General features: G+C 41.7%; 1 protein-coding gene across 2 annotated transcripts in view; it reads right to left on the bottom strand.

The window, feature by feature from the left end:
* Positions 1-16,874, bottom strand: part of cers5 (ceramide synthase 5) — a 36,820-nt gene extending 19,946 nt beyond the window's left edge. For both annotated transcript variants that reach the window (XR_004210111.1, XM_020471275.2), the window contains exon 1: positions 16,320-16,874. Coding sequence is in view for 1 of the 2 variants with exons in the window: in XM_020471275.2 (XP_020326864.2) it covers positions 16,320-16,492 (173 nt within the window). In the remaining variant the exon portion in view is untranslated. The remainder of the gene's footprint in view (positions 1-16,319) is intronic.
* Between the last annotated feature and the right edge of the window lie 964 nt (positions 16,875-17,838).

Here is a 17,838-nt window from a genome sequence, read left to right as displayed (position 1 = left end):
CATACCCAAGAAGGCTTGAGGCTGTAATCGTTGCCAAAGGTACTTCAACAAAGTACTGAGTAAAGGGTCTGAATACTTATGTAAATGTGATATCAGGTTTTATTTTAGCAAAAATGTCTAAAAACCTGTTTTTACTTTGTCATTATGGGGTATTGTGTGTAGATTGATGAGGGGAAAAAACTATTTAATCAAATTTAGAATAAGGCTTGTAAGGTAACAAAATGTTGAAAAAATTCAAGGGGTCTGAATACTTTCTGCACTTTATTCACAATACTGCATTCTGATTGGCTGGGCCTGGCTCCCCAGTGGGTAGGCCTATGTCCTCCCAGGCCCAGCCATGGCTGCTCCCCTGCCCAGTCATGTGAAATCCATAGATTAGGGCCGAATGAATTTATTTACATTCTGCTTTCCTTATGTGAACTGTAACTCAGTAAAATTGTGAAATTGCTGCATGTTTAATTTATATTTTTGTTCAATATATATATATATATACACACAATGCAAACAATCGCACTTACAGATGGACTCATTATAAACCTATCTATCAGTGAAGGAAGCCTTATCAGAATACACAATTTAAAAAATCTTATAATTTCAATTATCACACCGCTTTCATTCTCATTTGTAGTTATATATTCACAAAATGCAATGTCTCCCAATGTCTCCCAATCTTTCCCAATGTCTCCCAATGTATTCCAATGTCTTGTTTGATAAAAATTTTTAAAAGATGTTATATCCATCATGTCAATATTTTGACAATATTTGTCCAACACCAGCCAAAAGACAAAGAGAGTAGAGATTAAATACACAGAAACTCATTAAAAAGAACAAGACTGTCACAACCCGATGGTCACTCTGACAGAGCACCAGAGTTCTTCTGTGGAGATGGGAGAAACTTCCAGAAGGTCAACCATCTCTGCAGTACTCCACCAATCAGACCTTTATGGTAGAGTGGCCAGACAGAAGCAACTCCTCAGTAAAAGGCACATGACTGCCTGCTTAGAGCTTGCCAAAAGGCCCCTTAATGACACTCAGACCATGAGAAACAAGAATCTGAACAGCATGAGACTGAACTCTTTGGCCTGAATCCCAAGCGTCACGTCTGGAGGAAACCAGCCCAACGGTGAAGCATGGTGGTGGCAGTATCATGCTGTGGGTACGTTTGTCAGCGGCAGGAACTGGGAGACAAGTCAGGATTGAGGGAAAGATGAACGGACCAAAGTACAGAGAGATCCTTGATGAAAACCTGCTCCATCTGTATTCTCACACTGCTTTCATTCTCATTTGTATTCTCATACTGCTTTCATTCTCATTTGTATTCTCATACTGCTTTCATTCTCATTTGTATTCTCATACTGCTTTCATTCTCATTTGTATTCTCATACTGCTTTCATTCTCATTTGTATTCTCATACTGCTTTCATTCTCATTTCTATTCTTATATTCACACAATGCAATGTCTCCCAATGTTTCCCAACGTCTCCCAATGTCTCCCAATGTTTCCCAACGTCTCCCAATGTCTTACATGACTTGTTTGATAAAGATTTTTCAAAGATTTTATATCCATCGATCAATATTTGTCCAACACCAGCCAAAGGACAAAGACAGTAGGACTGCCACAACAGGGCAAGAGGCCAGATTACTAAAGAGAGTAGAGATGAAATAGGATGCCATACATAGAATGTTTGGCACAGCATTTGTCTGTCAGTGAGAGTGCTGCATACAGTGGAGTACAGAAGAGTGGAATGTAAAAGTGAAATATGATAACAAACTGTTAGTGTTCATTCAGTGTGTCCAAAGATAATAGTGAGCATAGGCCTAGAGCAGCCCGATCACTAGAAATAGACGTTGATTTCGGGACGTTTGAAAAGGTTCTGAGAACGTCTTACTCGGTGGGGGAAAAAATAAGTTTGCCCAGAACTGGCTGTGAACTCGTGCTGCTTAGACCACGGCACTACAGCAGTTCATAATGCTCTAGCAAGCTGAGAAAATTCTAAGAATACTAAAGATGATGGTGATAGCAAGTCGTTAATTTTTTACAATTTAGTTTCAAGCCTTCCCCAAACCATAGTCCTAACCTTAACCACTCAGAATGAATGCCTAAACTGTTACCCTTTGGAGTTGTTTCTGTTTTAACACTGAAACCACGCTGAATTAATGCATGAAAAATAAACATTCATCCTTAATACGTCACATTTCGAAGGGAAACTATGAGATCTTGTTGTCTAGAGAGCATTTAAAAAGTAGTGACCACACCCTCGAAGTAAAAGTGATGCGTCTTCATAAACCATTGATTTGTTTGTAAACTATTCCTTGTCCTTTGTCCTTATAGGTGGACTGTTTATAGTAGAAAATCATAACAAAGAAACAGACAGACTAAAAGGTCAGACAGACATAGTTGACAAAAACAGAAGCCTACAACATAAACAGAACAGACAGACAACACACAACCCCTTTGTCCCAGCCATTCCAGCATTGGTTAGCATACTGTGTAGGTAAACCAGAAGTTTACATTAAAAAGTTAGCCTAAGGCCTCCTGAGTGGCACAGTGGTCTAAGGCACTGCATTGCCACTAGAGATCCTGGTTCAAGTCCAGGCTCTGTTGCAGCCGGCCGCGACCGGGAGACCCATGGGGCGGTGCACAATTGGCCCAGCGCTCTCCGGATTAGGGGAGGGTTTGGCCGACAGGGATGTCCTTGTCCCATCTGTGTGGCGGGTCGGGCGCAGTGCACACTGACACGGTCGCCAGGTGTATGGTGTTTCCGGGTTAAGTGGGCATTGTGTCAAGAAGCAGTGCGACTTGGCTGGGTTGTGTTTCGGAGAACGCACAGCTCTCGACCTTTGCCTCTCCCGAGTCCGTACGGGAGTGGTAGCGATGGGACAAGACTGTAACTACCAATTGGATACTAAGAAATTAGGGCGAAAAGGGGTAACAAATAAAATACAAAATAAAAAGGTTAGCCTAACTGTGGGTAAGCCAGAATCCCACAACACAGCCTAACTGTGGGTAAGCCAGAATCCCACAACAGAGCCTAACTGTCGGTAAGCCAGAATCCCACAACAGAGCCTAACTGTCGGTAAGCCAGAATCCCACAACAGAGCCTAACTGTCGGTAAGCCAGAATCCCACAACAGAGCCTAACTGTCGGTAAGCCAGAATCCCACAACAGAGCCTAACTGTCGGTAAGCCAGAATCCCACAACAGAGGTTAACTGTCGGTAAGCCAGAATCCCACAACAGAGGTTAACTGTCAGTAAGCCAGAATCCCACAACAGAGGTTAACTGTGGGTAAGCCAGAATCCCACAACAGAGGTTAACTGTGGGTAAGCCAGAATCCCACAACAGAGGTTAACTGTGGGTAAGCCAGAATCCCACAACAGAGGTTAACTGTGGGTAAACCAGAATCCCACAACAGAGGTTAACTGTCGGTAAGCCAGAATCCCACAACAGAGGTTAACTGTCGGTAAGCCAGAATCCCACAACAGAGGTTAACTGTGGGTAAGCCAGAATCCCACAACAGAGGTTAACTGTGGGTAAGCCAGAATCCCACAACAGAGGTTAACTGTGGGTAAGCCAGAATCCCACAACAGAGGTTAACTGTCGGTAAGCCAGAATCCCACAACAGAGGTTAACTGTGGGTAAGCCAGAATCCCACAACAGAGGTTAACTGTGGGTAAGCCAGAATCCCACAACAGAGGTTAACTGTGGGTAAACCAGAATTCCACAACAGAGGTTAACTGTGGGTAAGCCAGAATCCCACAACAGAGGTTAACTGTGGGTAAGCCAGAATCCCACAGAGTAGAGCAATAATGTTTTACATACCCTACATTATTCATCTCATATGTATACGTATATACTGTACTCTATATCATCTACTGCATCTTTATGTAATACATGTATCACTAGCCACTTTAACTATGCCACTTTGTTTACATACTCATCTCATATGTTTATACTGTACTCGATACCATCTACTGCATCTTGCCTATGCCGCTCTGTACCATCACTCATTCATATATCTTTATGTACATATTCTTTATCCCCTTACACTTGTGTCTATAAAGGTAGTAGTTTTGGAATTGTTAGCTAGATTACTTGTTGGTTATTACTGCATTGTCGGAACTAGAAGCACAAGCATTTCGCTACACTCGCATTAACATCTGCTAACCATGTGTATGTGACAAATAACATTTGATTTGATTTGAAGCTGCCAAAACCTGGTAGAGAATTCCATTGTCGCAGTGGAGGGTGTTAGCCTGGACCCAGATCTGTAAATTCACAGTGACCAAGAAGTTGGCTAGACCACATACAGATCTGGGATCAGGCTAAAGGAAGGGATACTCTGCAGTAGAATACGACACTATTCTCCCAGTGGGGCAGTCATTCTGCCAGCCAGAGTCCTGTGGTTAATTAGAATGTGAGAAGAATATCAGATCTTGTTTCTGAAACTACTCCGACCAGTTACTGAAGAAAGAAAAAGACAAGCCCCTATACTCTTCCTCCTCTCCCTCCTCCTCTCCCTCCTGTCATTCCGGTTCACAAGTATTAAAAATATGAGCAAAAAGAATATGTCCACCCCACACTGCACTGGGGTGACAAAGAAGTCAGAGGGGAAAACACAGCCACAGCCCCACGCCTCAGTGTTAAAACACAGCCCCACACCATAGGGTAAACTAGTTTCATTATCAGAGTTTACACCATAGGGTAAACTAGTTTCATTATCAGAGTTTACACCATAGGGTAAACTAGTTTCATTATCAGTGTTTACACCATAGGGTAAACTAGTTTCATTATCAGAGTTTACACCATAGGGTAAACTAGTTTCATTATCAGTGTTTACACCATAGGGTAAACTAGTTTCATTATCAGAGTTTACACCATAGGGTAAACTAGTTTCATTATCAGAGTTTACACCATGTTTCAAATCTCAGTTTGCTTTACAGTCTAGTGTTAAGTTTACGCCCTCTGTCCTTCATAAATGCCCTGTATGAATATAGCGTGAACAATGATTTGGACACAAAAGTTTAATGTAGCTTACATCCTTATGTATAATGTGCATTGAAGGCTCAGGGATGATAGATTATTATAGAGATGTTAAAAATGTTAGTATGTAGCTTACTCTGACTGATGGAGCCATCAACAGAGATCTGTTATCTAGCTCGATGAATTTAGGCCTACTGCCTCCATCGTTGAGTGAAGGGTCAGACAGCAAACATTTAGGAGCTGACAGTGGGTGACATGAATGTTTTTTCTGTTTGCAATCCTGTGAATCTAGTACCCAACAGCTTTATTAGATATTGCTTAGTGTAGACTTGGTCAACTTTATTTATGCAGGTTGTATATCCTTGATAGGCTACCTGTAATCTCGGTTGAAAAGTGGACAGTCTGAGGGTTACTCCTAGTACAAATGGTCTTCTGAGAGTTGCTCCTACTACAAATGGTCTTCTGAGGGTTGCTCCTACTACAAATGGTCTTCTGAGGGTTGCTCCTACTACAAATGGTCTTCTGAGGGTTGCTCCAACTACAAATGGTCTTCTGAGGGTTGCTCCTACTACAAATGGTCTTCTGAGGGTTGCTCCTACTACAAATGGTCTTCTGAGGGTTGCTCCTACTACAAATGGTCTTCTGAGGGTTGCTCCTACTACAAATGGTCTTCTGAGGGTTGCTCCTACTATAAATGGTCTTCTGAGGGTTACTCCTACTACAAATGGTCTTCTGAGGGTTGCTCCTACTATAAATGGTCTTCTGAGGGTTACTCCTACTACAAATGGTCTTCTGAGGGTTGCTCCTACTACAAATGGTCTTCTGAGGGTTGCTCCTACTACAAATGGTCTTCTGAGGGTTGCTCCTACTACAAATGGTCTTCTGAGGGTTGCTCCTACTATAAATGGTCTTCTGAGGGTTACTCCTACTACAAATGGTCTTCTGAGGGTTGCTCCTACTACAAATGGTCTTCTGAGGGTTGCTCCTACTATAAATGGTCTTCTGAACAGGAAAGGATGATCAGACCAGAGGCACAGCCCTTTCTGCTGTTGTCTGTGCCCAACCATGTTTGTACCATGTTTTGTGATGCTACCATGTTGTGTTGCTACCATGTTGTTGTCATGTTTTGTTGCTACCATGCTGTGTTGTCATGTGTTGCTGCAATGCTATGTTGTCGTCTTAGGTCTCTCTTTATGTAGTGTTGTGTTGTCTCTCTTGTCGTGATGTGAGAGCACTTTTTGCCAGTTCTGTTTGATCCAGCGACGGTGGGGTTGTGCCCATAGGCAACGTTGTTGCTGGTGATGTCTGGTGAGGACCTGCCTTACAACAGGCCTACAAGACCTCAGTCCAGCCTCTCTCAGCCTATTGCGGACAGTCTGAGCACTGAAGGAGGGATTGTGGGTTCCTGGTGTAACTTGGGCAGTTGTTGTTGCCATCCTGTACCTGCCCCGCAGGTGTGATGTTCAGATGTACCGATCCTGTTCAGGTGTTGTTACACGTGGTCTGCCACTGTGAGGACGATCAGCTGTCCGTCCTGTCTCCCTGTAGCGCTGTCTTAGGCGTCTCACAGTACGGACATTGCAATGTATTGCCCTGGCCACATCTGCAGTCCTCATGCCTCCTTGCAGCATGTCTAAGGCACGTTCACGCAGATGAGCAGGGACCCTGGCCATCTTTCTTTTGGTGTTTTTCAGAGTCAGTAGAAAGGCCTCTTTAGTGTCCTAAGTTTTCATAACTGTGACCTTAATTGCCTACCGTCTGTAATAGAGGTCGACCGATTAATCGGAATGGCCGTTTAATTAGATTTCAAGTTTTCATAACAATAAAATAAATAATAAATAAAAAAACGTTATTTAACTTGGCAAGTCAGTTAAGAACATATTCTTATTTTCAATGACGGCCTAGGAACAGTGGGTTAACTGCCTCGTTCAGGGGCAGAACGACAGATTTTCACCTTGTCAGCTCGGGGGAGCCAATCTTGCAACCTTACAGTTAACTAGTCCAACGCAATAACGACCTGCCTCTCTCTCGTTGCACTGCACAAGGAGACTGCCTGTTACGCGAATGCAGTAAGCCAAGGTAAGTTGCTAGCTAGCATTAAACTTATCTTATAAAAAACAATCAATCATAATCACTAGCTAACTACACATGGTTGATGATATTACTAGATATTATCTAGCGTGTCCTGTGTTGCATATATTCTGACTGAGCATACAAGTATCTAAGTATCTGACTGAGCTGTGGTAGGCAGAAGCAGGTGCGTAAACATTTAAACAGCACTTGCGTGTGTTGTGCGTTTTGCCAGCAGCTCTTCGTTGTGCGTCAAGCATTGCGCTGTTTATGACTTCAAGCCTATCAACTCCTGAGATGAGGCTGGTGTAACCGAAGTGAAATGGCTAGCTAGTTAGCGCGCTAATAGCGTTTCAAACGTCACTCGCTCTGAGCCTTCTAGTAGTTGTTCCCCTTGCTCTTCATGGGTAACGCTGCTTCGATTGTGGCTGTTGTCGTTGTGTTGCTGGTTCGAGCCCAGGGAGTAGCGAGGAGAGGGACGGAAGCTATACTGTTACACTGGCAATACTAAATACTGCTTATAAGAACATCCAATAGTCACAGGTTAATGAAATACAAATGGTATAGAGGGAAATAGTCCTATAATTCCTATAATAACTATAACCTAAAACTTCTTACCTGGGAATATTGAAGACTCATGTTAAAAGGAACCACCAGCTTTCATATGTTCTCATGTTCTTTGCAAGGAACTGAAACGATAGCTTTCTTACATAGCACATATTGCGCTTTTACTTTCTTCTCCAACACTTTGTTTTTGCATTATTTAAACCAAATTGAACATGTTTCATTATTTACTTGAGCCTAAATTTTGATGTATTATATTAAGTTAAAATAAGTGTTCATTCAGTATTGTTGTAATTGTCATTATTACAAATAAATAAAATAAAAAAAATCGGCCGATTAATCGTTATCAGCGTTTTTGGTCCTCCAATAATCAGTATCGGTGTAGAAAAATCATAATCGGTCGACCTCTAGTCTGTAAGCTGTTAGTGTCTTTACGACAGTTCCACAGGTGCATGTTCATTAATTGTTTATGGTTCATTGAACAAGCATGGGAAATAGTGAACAATGAAGATCTGTGAAGTTATTTGAATATTTACGAATTATCTTTGAAAGACAGGGTCCTAAAAAAGGGACGTTTCTTTTTTTGCTGAGTTTATAAATATAGGACAAAACACACATCACGACAAGAGAGCCAACACAACACTACATAAAGAGAGACCTAAGACAACAACATAGCAAGGCAGCAACACATGACAACACAGCATGGTAGCAACACAACAACAACATGGTAGCAACACTACATGGTAGCAGCACAAAACATGGTACAAACACCACTGGGCACAGACAACAGCACTAAGGGCAACAAGGTAGAGACAACAATACATCAAGCAAAGCAGCCACAACTGTCAGTAAGAGTGTCCATGTAAGGGTGTCCATGATTGAGTCTTTGAATGAAGAGATGGAGATAAAACGGTCCAGTTTGAGTGTTTGTTGCAGCTCGTTCCAGTCACTAGCTGCAGTGAACTGAAAAGAGGAGCGAACCAGGGATGTGTATGCTTTGGGGACCTTTAACAGAATGTGACTGGCAGAACGGGTGTTGTATGTGGAGGATGAGGGCTGCAGTAGATATCTCAGATAGGAGGGAGTATAATCCTTCTACAGATATAATCATCCTACAGATGTCATAGTTGGTACTCGTAACAGTCTATTCTATTCTTGACCCCTTTTTTACACTGCTGCTACTCACTGTTTATTATCTGTGCATAGTCAATTTACCCCTACCTACATGTACATATTACCTCGACTAACCTGTACACATTGAATCGGTACCGGTACCCCCTGTATATAGCCTCGTTATTTTATTGTGTTACTTTTTAAATAGATTTTTAATTCACGTTTTTAAACAATTCTGCATCGTTGGTTAAGGGCTTGTAAGTAAATATTTCATGGTAAGTTCTTCACCTGTTGTATTCACAGCAAATAAAATGTTATTTATTTGATTGATTGATTTATTCTCCTGAGGTGAGGAAGGATAGAGGTCACTTACATCCAGAAACAAATCCTTTGCACCGTGAAGATCTGGGGCGGTATCTAGCATCTGAGAGTAAATGTCATCTAGGGTCAGGTCCCACCTGCCCATTTTTAATCAACCTGGACTCAGAAGTAGAGGTATCATAGTAAATGTAAATTTGGATCCCTATAATTTTTTACAATTTATCCATTAATTTACCAGGTAAATTGACTGAGAACACGTTCTCATGTACAGCAACAACCTGGGGAATAGTTACAGGTGAGAGGAGGGGGATGAATGAGCCAATTGTAAACTGGGATTATTAGGTGGCCGTGAATGGTTTGAGGGCCAGATTGGGAATTTAGCCAGGACACTGGGGTTAACACCCCTACTCTTACGATAAGTGCCATGGGATCTTTAATGACCTCAGAGAGTCAGGACACCCGTTTAATGTCCCGTCCGAAAGACGGCACCCTACACAGGGCAGTGTCCCCAATCACTGCCCTGGGGCATTGAGATATTTTTTAGACAAGAGAAAAGAGTGCCTTTTACTCACCCTCCAACACCACTTCCAGCACCATCTGGTCTCCCATCCAGGGACTGACCAGGACCAAGCCAGCAGTGGTATGCAGGGTGGTAGGCTGCTGTCCTCAGTAAAATATGTTACATTTCATATGGTATGTATTCATTTGTGGATGCCAACATTCATTTTGTTACATATGTTACAAAATACAATTTGTATGATGTCACAAATTGCAATTCATACAATATGTTACGATAACCTACTGTCTATTGTAACAAAACAGTTTCCCAGATTCACATGAACTATGTTACGTGTAGTCTATGAGACCAGACTGATACAATCTTCAAAATGGTATGCCTATTTTAAAACATTCCTACTCTGAGACACTTTATGAAAAAGGGCACTAAAAGTCTGACCAATGTGGTGAAATGCCCACAATGTCCAGAGCCACTATGAAAAGCCTACAATTTAACTCTTCATCATCACAGGACTTTGTCTTTTGATTTCACTTTTTGCCAGTTCTGTTTGATCCAGCGACGGTGGGGTTGTGCCCATAGGCAACGTTGTTGCTGGTGATGTCTGGTGAGGACCTGCCTTACAACAGGCCTACAAGACCTCAGTCCAGCCTCTCTCAGCCTATTGCGGACAGTCTGAGCACTGAAGGAGGGATTGTGGGTTCCTGGTGTAACTTGGGCAGTTGTTGTTGCCATCCTGTACCTGCCCCGCAGGTGTGATGTTCAGATGTACCGATCCTGTTCAGGTGTTGTTACACGTGGTCTGCCACTGTGAGGACGATCAGCTGTCCGTCCTGTCTCCCTGTAGCGCTGTCTTAGGCGTCTCACAGTACGGACATTGCAATGTATTGCCCTGGCCACATCTGCAGTCCTCATGCCTCCTTGCAGCATGTCTAAGGCACGTTCACGCAGATGAGCAGGGACCCTGGCCATCTTTCTTTTGGTGTTTTTCAGAGTCAGTAGAAAGGCCTCTTTAGTGTCCTAAGTTTTCATAACTGTGACCTTAATTGCCTACCGTCTGTAATAGAGGTCGACCGATTAATCGGAATGGCCGTTTAATTAGATTTCAAGTTTTCATAACAATAAAATAAATAATAAATAAAAAAACGTTATTTAACTTGGCAAGTCAGTTAAGAACATATTCTTATTTTCAATGACGGCCTAGGAACAGTGGGTTAACTGCCTCGTTCAGGGGCAGAACGACAGATTTTCACCTTGTCAGCTCGGGGGAGCCAATCTTGCAACCTTACAGTTAACTAGTCCAACGCAATAACGACCTGCCTCTCTCTCGTTGCACTGCACAAGGAGACTGCCTGTTACGCGAATGCAGTAAGCCAAGGTAAGTTGCTAGCTAGCATTAAACTTATCTTATAAAAAACAATCAATCATAATCACTAGCTAACTACACATGGTTGATGATATTACTAGATATTATCTAGCGTGTCCTGTGTTGCATATATTCTGACTGAGCATACAAGTATCTAAGTATCTGACTGAGCTGTGGTAGGCAGAAGCAGGTGCGTAAACATTTAAACAGCACTTGCGTGTGTTGTGCGTTTTGCCAGCAGCTCTTCGTTGTGCGTCAAGCATTGCGCTGTTTATGACTTCAAGCCTATCAACTCCTGAGATGAGGCTGGTGTAACCGAAGTGAAATGGCTAGCTAGTTAGCGCGCTAATAGCGTTTCAAACGTCACTCGCTCTGAGCCTTCTAGTAGTTGTTCCCCTTGCTCTTCATGGGTAACGCTGCTTCGATTGTGGCTGTTGTCGTTGTGTTGCTGGTTCGAGCCCAGGGAGTAGCGAGGAGAGGGACGGAAGCTATACTGTTACACTGGCAATACTAAATACTGCTTATAAGAACATCCAATAGTCACAGGTTAATGAAATACAAATGGTATAGAGGGAAATAGTCCTATAATTCCTATAATAACTATAACCTAAAACTTCTTACCTGGGAATATTGAAGACTCATGTTAAAAGGAACCACCAGCTTTCATATGTTCTCATGTTCTTTGCAAGGAACTGAAACGATAGCTTTCTTACATAGCACATATTGCGCTTTTACTTTCTTCTCCAACACTTTGTTTTTGCATTATTTAAACCAAATTGAACATGTTTCATTATTTACTTGAGCCTAAATTTTGATGTATTATATTAAGTTAAAATAAGTGTTCATTCAGTATTGTTGTAATTGTCATTATTACAAATAAATAAAATTAAAAAAATCGGCCGATTAATCGTTATCAGCGTTTTTGGTCCTCCAATAATCAGTATCGGTGTAGAAAAATCATAATCGGTCGACCTCTAGTCTGTAAGCTGTTAGTGTCTTTACGACAGTTCCACAGGTGCATGTTCATTAATTGTTTATGGTTCATTGAACAAGCATGGGAAATAGTGAACAATGAAGATCTGTGAAGTTATTTGAATATTTACGAATTATCTTTGAAAGACAGGGTCCTAAAAAAGGGACGTTTCTTTTTTTGCTGAGTTTATAAATATAGGACAAAACACACATCACGACAAGAGAGCCAACACAACACTACATAAAGAGAGACCTAAGACAACAACATAGCAAGGCAGCAACACATGACAACACAGCATGGTAGCAACACAACAACAACATGGTAGCAACACTACATGGTAGCAGCACAAAACATGGTACAAACACCACTGGGCACAGACAACAGCACTAAGGGCAACAAGGTAGAGACAACAATACATCAAGCAAAGCAGCCACAACTGTCAGTAAGAGTGTCCATGTAAGGGTGTCCATGATTGAGTCTTTGAATGAAGAGATGGAGATAAAACGGTCCAGTTTGAGTGTTTGTTGCAGCTCGTTCCAGTCACTAGCTGCAGTGAACTGAAAAGAGGAGCGAACCAGGGATGTGTATGCTTTGGGGACCTTTAACAGAATGTGACTGGCAGAACGGGTGTTGTATGTGGAGGATGAGGGCTGCAGTAGATATCTCAGATAGGAGGGAGTATAATCCTTCTACAGATATAATCATCCTACAGATGTCATAGTTGGTACTCGTAACAGTCTATTCTATTCTTGACCCCTTTTTTACACTGCTGCTACTCACTGTTTATTATCTGTGCATAGTCAATTTACCCCTACCTACATGTACATATTACCTCGACTAACCTGTACACATTGAATCGGTACCGGTACCCCCTGTATATAGCCTCGTTATTTTATTGTGTTACTTTTTAAATAGATTTTTAATTCACGTTTTTAAACAATTCTGCATCGTTGGTTAAGGGCTTGTAAGTAAATATTTCATGGTAAGTTCTTCACCTGTTGTATTCACAGCAAATAAAATGTTATTTATTTGATTGATTGATTTATTCTCCTGAGGTGAGGAAGGATAGAGGTCACTTACATCCAGAAACAAATCCTTTGCACCGTGAAGATCTGGGGCGGTATCTAGCATCTGAGAGTAAATGTCATCTAGGGTCAGGTCCCACCTGCCCATTTTTAATCAACCTGGACTCAGAAGTAGAGGTATCATAGTAAATGTAAATTTGGATCCCTATAATTTTTTACAATTTATCCATTAATTTACCAGGTAAATTGACTGAGAACACGTTCTCATGTACAGCAACAACCTGGGGAATAGTTACAGGTGAGAGGAGGGGGATGAATGAGCCAATTGTAAACTGGGATTATTAGGTGGCCGTGAATGGTTTGAGGGCCAGATTGGGAATTTAGCCAGGACACTGGGGTTAACACCCCTACTCTTACGATAAGTGCCATGGGATCTTTAATGACCTCAGAGAGTCAGGACACCCGTTTAATGTCCCGTCCGAAAGACGGCACCCTACACAGGGCAGTGTCCCCAATCACTGCCCTGGGGCATTGAGATATTTTTTAGACAAGAGAAAAGAGTGCCTTTTACTCACCCTCCAACACCACTTCCAGCACCATCTGGTCTCCCATCCAGGGACTGACCAGGACCAAGCCAGCAGTGGTATGCAGGGTGGTAGGCTGCTGTCCTCAGTAAAATATGTTACATTTCATATGGTATGTATTCATTTGTGGATGCCAACATTCATTTTGTTACATATGTTACAAAATACAATTTGTATGATGTCACAAATTGCAATTCATACAATATGTTACGATAACCTACTGTCTATTGTAACAAAACAGTTTCCCAGATTCACATGAACTATGTTACGTGTAGTCTATGAGACCAGACTGATACAATCTTCAAAATGGTATGCCTATTTTAAAACATTCCTACTCTGAGACACTTTATGAAAAAGGGCACTAAAAGTCTGACCAATGTGGTGAAATGCCCACAATGTCCAGAGCCACTATGAAAAGCCTACAATTTAACTCTTCATCATCACAGGACTTTGTCTTTTGATTTCAACATAACTAAGCCCTAAAACTCTCAAAAGTGCAACCGTTTCCATGCTGTGTCATTTTCTATATTTTCTCAGTGACAAGGGTCTGTTATACATGTTTACTCTCTCCAGCAGTTTTATAGCTATAATTTACAGGCCTGATTTGAATTGCAGACAACCTGTGTATTGCGGGTGGGCTGTAGCCTAACTACAACTGAGGAATGATGTAATGTTAACTGTGTAATAACTGCCTAAAAACACAGGCCATAGCCAGCCCTGAGAACTGTCATCATGTTCTGGTGTACAGCCACTGAGTGTCTGCCAAAGATAATCAACTTACATGATCTATTTCGATGGTGAGCATTGATTTATTTATTTCACCTTTATTTGAGCAGGGTTCATACTGAGAGCAAGGTCTAAATGACAGAAAATACATCGATATAAATACAAAACGCAGAAAGAAAAACACGATTATGAAAAAAATATATATATCATTAGTAATAAGGTCCTCAATCAGCATTCTGAATTACCCAAGAGGCACCAGAACATCACATTCATCAGTAATAAGGTCCTCAATCAGCATTCTGAATTACCCAAGAGGCACCAGAACATCACATTCATCAGTAATAAGGTCCTCAATCAGCTGTCTGAATTACCCAAGAGGCACCAGAACATCACATTCATCAGTAATAAGGTCCTCAATCAGCTGTCTGAATGACCCAAGAGGCACCAGAACATCACATTCATCAGTAATAAGGTCCTCAACCAGCTGTCTGAATCACCCTAGAGGCACCAGAACATCACATTCATCAGTAATAAGGTCCTCAATCAGCTGTCTGAATGACCCCAAGAGGCACCAGAACATCACATTCATCAGTAATAAGGTCCTCAATCAGCTGTATGAATTACCCTGGAGGCACCAGAACATCACATTCATCAGTAATAAGGTCCTCAATCAGCTGTCTGAATGACCCTAGAGGCACCAGAACATCACATTCATCAGTAATAAGGTCCTCAACCAGCTGTCTGAATTACCCTAGAGGCACCAGAACATCACATTCATCAGTAATAAGGTCCTCAACCAGCTGTCTGAATGACCCAATAGGCACCAGAACATCACATTCATCAGTAATAAGGTCCTCAACCAGCTGTCTGAATGACCCTAGAGGCACCAGAACATCACATTCATCAGTAATAAGGTCCTCAATCAGCTGTCTGAATGACCCAAGAGGCACCAGAACATCACATTAATCAGTAATAAGGTCCTCAATCAGCTGTCTGAATTACCCAAGAGGCACCAGAACATCACATTCATCAGTAATAAGGTCCTCAATCAGCTGTCTGAATTACCCAAGAGGCACCAGAACATCACATTCATCAGTAATAAGGTCCTCAATCAGCTGTCTGAATGACCCAAGAGGCACCAGAACATCACATTCATCAGTAATAAGGTCCTCAATCAGCTGTCTGAATTACCCAAGAGGCACCAGAACATCACATTAATCAGTAATAAGGTCCTCAATCTGCTGTCTGAATTACCCAAGAGGCACCAGAACATCACATTCATCAGTAATAAGGTCCTCAATCAGCTGTCTGAATGACCCCAAGAGGCACCAGATCATCACATTCATCAGTAATAAGGTCCTCAATCAGCTGTCTGAATTACCCAAGAGGCACCAGAACATCACATTCATCAGTAATAAGGTCCTCAATCAGCTGTCTGAATTACCCAAGAGGCACCAGAACATCACATTCATCAGTAATAAGGTCCTCAATCTGCTGTCTGAATTACCCAAGAGGCACCAGAACATCACATTCATCAGTAATAAGGTCCTCAATCAGCTGTCTGAATTACCCAAGAGGCACCAGAACATCACATTCATCAGTAATAAGGTCCTCAATCAGCTGTCTGAATTACCCAAGAGGCACCAGAACATCACATTCATCAGTAATAAGGTCCTCAATCAGCTGTCTGAATTACCCAAGAGGCACCAGAACATCACATTCATCAGTAATAAGGTCCTCAATCAGCTGTCTGAATTACCCAAGAGGCACCAGAACATAAACTTTAATAACATTTTGAAGATTGTTCTATAAATAAGTTGGAAGAAACCTAGAATGAGTTGGCCTGCTCCAGTGCTCTCACTAGGAAGTGACAGGCAACAGGTTAGCTTAGCTAGCTAGGGTGGGCAAACCTCCCAAATGACCTTAGGTTCTTAATCAATTCCAAGTACACTTCCTTTCAATTATAAAATATTCGAGTCGTATTTGTGGCTGCAAAGACTCTGGCATGGCCGGGCGAGTGTTATGTTCAAGAAAGAGTTGATGAATGTAATGATATAAGTTCAAAGAACAGACAGTACGTACCTCTCAAATAGTATTCTGACCGCAAAGATCCCCAAAGCCAGCGGTAAAGCAGAGAGCAAGTGACTGGCTTTAGGATACTCCACCCCGGGCGCTGGGTCTGCAAGGTCCACCCAAGTCACATTATGTGGGAGCCAAAATCTCTCGTTCCAAAACCAGGCTGAAAGAGCAGCCATGGTCACCAAAAGTCGTTTCAATTAAATAAATATATCCCAAAGAAAAACTTGAGAAACGTTTCCACCGTCGTCCCTCCGTTTCGTGATGGAGTTCATGGATTAAGGAAGTGAAATGGGCCACGGCCCCACCTCCCGCCCGCTATTCGGAGGTATCATTGATGGAATACTGTTACTTAGCCAGTCCGCAGCCACCTAGCTTGCTAGCGTTCTTTTCAAAATAAGAGATAATCAATAATAATCCGAGATTAAAATCGTGTGCCCAATATAGGTGAATGTGTGATGTATGTAGAAAATGGTCTTGTCCCCCCAGACGTGACTTTAAAAGTTTGAACAAGAGAAGGTCACCACCAAGCGGCCATCCATAGTATTACAAGGGAGACGTTCTGAAATGTCATGGTTACCCCACATTTCAATTAAACGACAGCAAGAGACCTATACAGCGCCATCTCACACCACTTGTGAATTAATAGTCAGGGGAGCGTACCATGATCATCTAACGTAGTTATTCAATTAGCCCAAAATAAATTCCCAACCATGTGGATTGACTTCAAATTAAATGTTTGCCGACAATTGTTCTCATCAGCAGCCTACGCTTTAGCCTAATGCACCATATCCGATAACCATATCCTAAGGACATTATCAACATACATATTTAACTTATTCGTCTGTGATCAACATTATATGGGTATAATAGGCATTTTATCTAAGAAAATTTCCGAACAAATTAGCAATTTTCAATCGCTATAGAAATACACGCAAGCCTAAGAACGTAAATGCTGAGGATATGGCTTTTGCAAGCGCCAACATCCCTCTCCAAAAGAAATGACAATTCCCAAATGCATGTGCATTCATTAACATACGTAAAGAACGGAGGCGCAGTCTGGTAAAAAAAAATATATGTGAAAGCGTCTCCATAATAATGGAGGAATCCACTGACACACAAGACCAATATGTTCTTAATATTTTGTAGGAGAGCTAGGTGAAGAAGACGTTAAAAAATTGTTCTGGCGCTTTGTGGAGATAGAAACATACTCCATATACTGCCGTCTTTACCCAGTTGGAGAAGTTGTTGGGGTTTTATTTTAGCTAATGAAAATATGTCAGCCATGTATGTTCTGAAAATAGTCTACAAATGCCCTTCATATCCATATGTATAATAATCGAATGCTAAATTGCAGGTTTTGCAGAATATATTGTTTCCTGCAAAGAGCGCCCCAGCAGGTTATTGGCGTGCTCTTTTTTTAAGCAATATTCTGATTTAGAATTGTTTATATTTTCTGGTTGTCTCTCCCCTTTAAAGACTAAGGGATATGGGCATTCTAAACAAAATGTCTTTCTGTCCATTT

This window comes from Oncorhynchus kisutch, linkage group LG5 (genome assembly GCF_002021735.2).
Source record: "Oncorhynchus kisutch isolate 150728-3 linkage group LG5, Okis_V2, whole genome shotgun sequence".
NCBI classification, from domain to species: Eukaryota; Metazoa; Chordata; class Actinopteri; order Salmoniformes; family Salmonidae; genus Oncorhynchus; species Oncorhynchus kisutch.
Note: the sequence above shows the minus strand (reverse complement) of the source record. Positions and strands in the feature narration are given on the sequence as shown.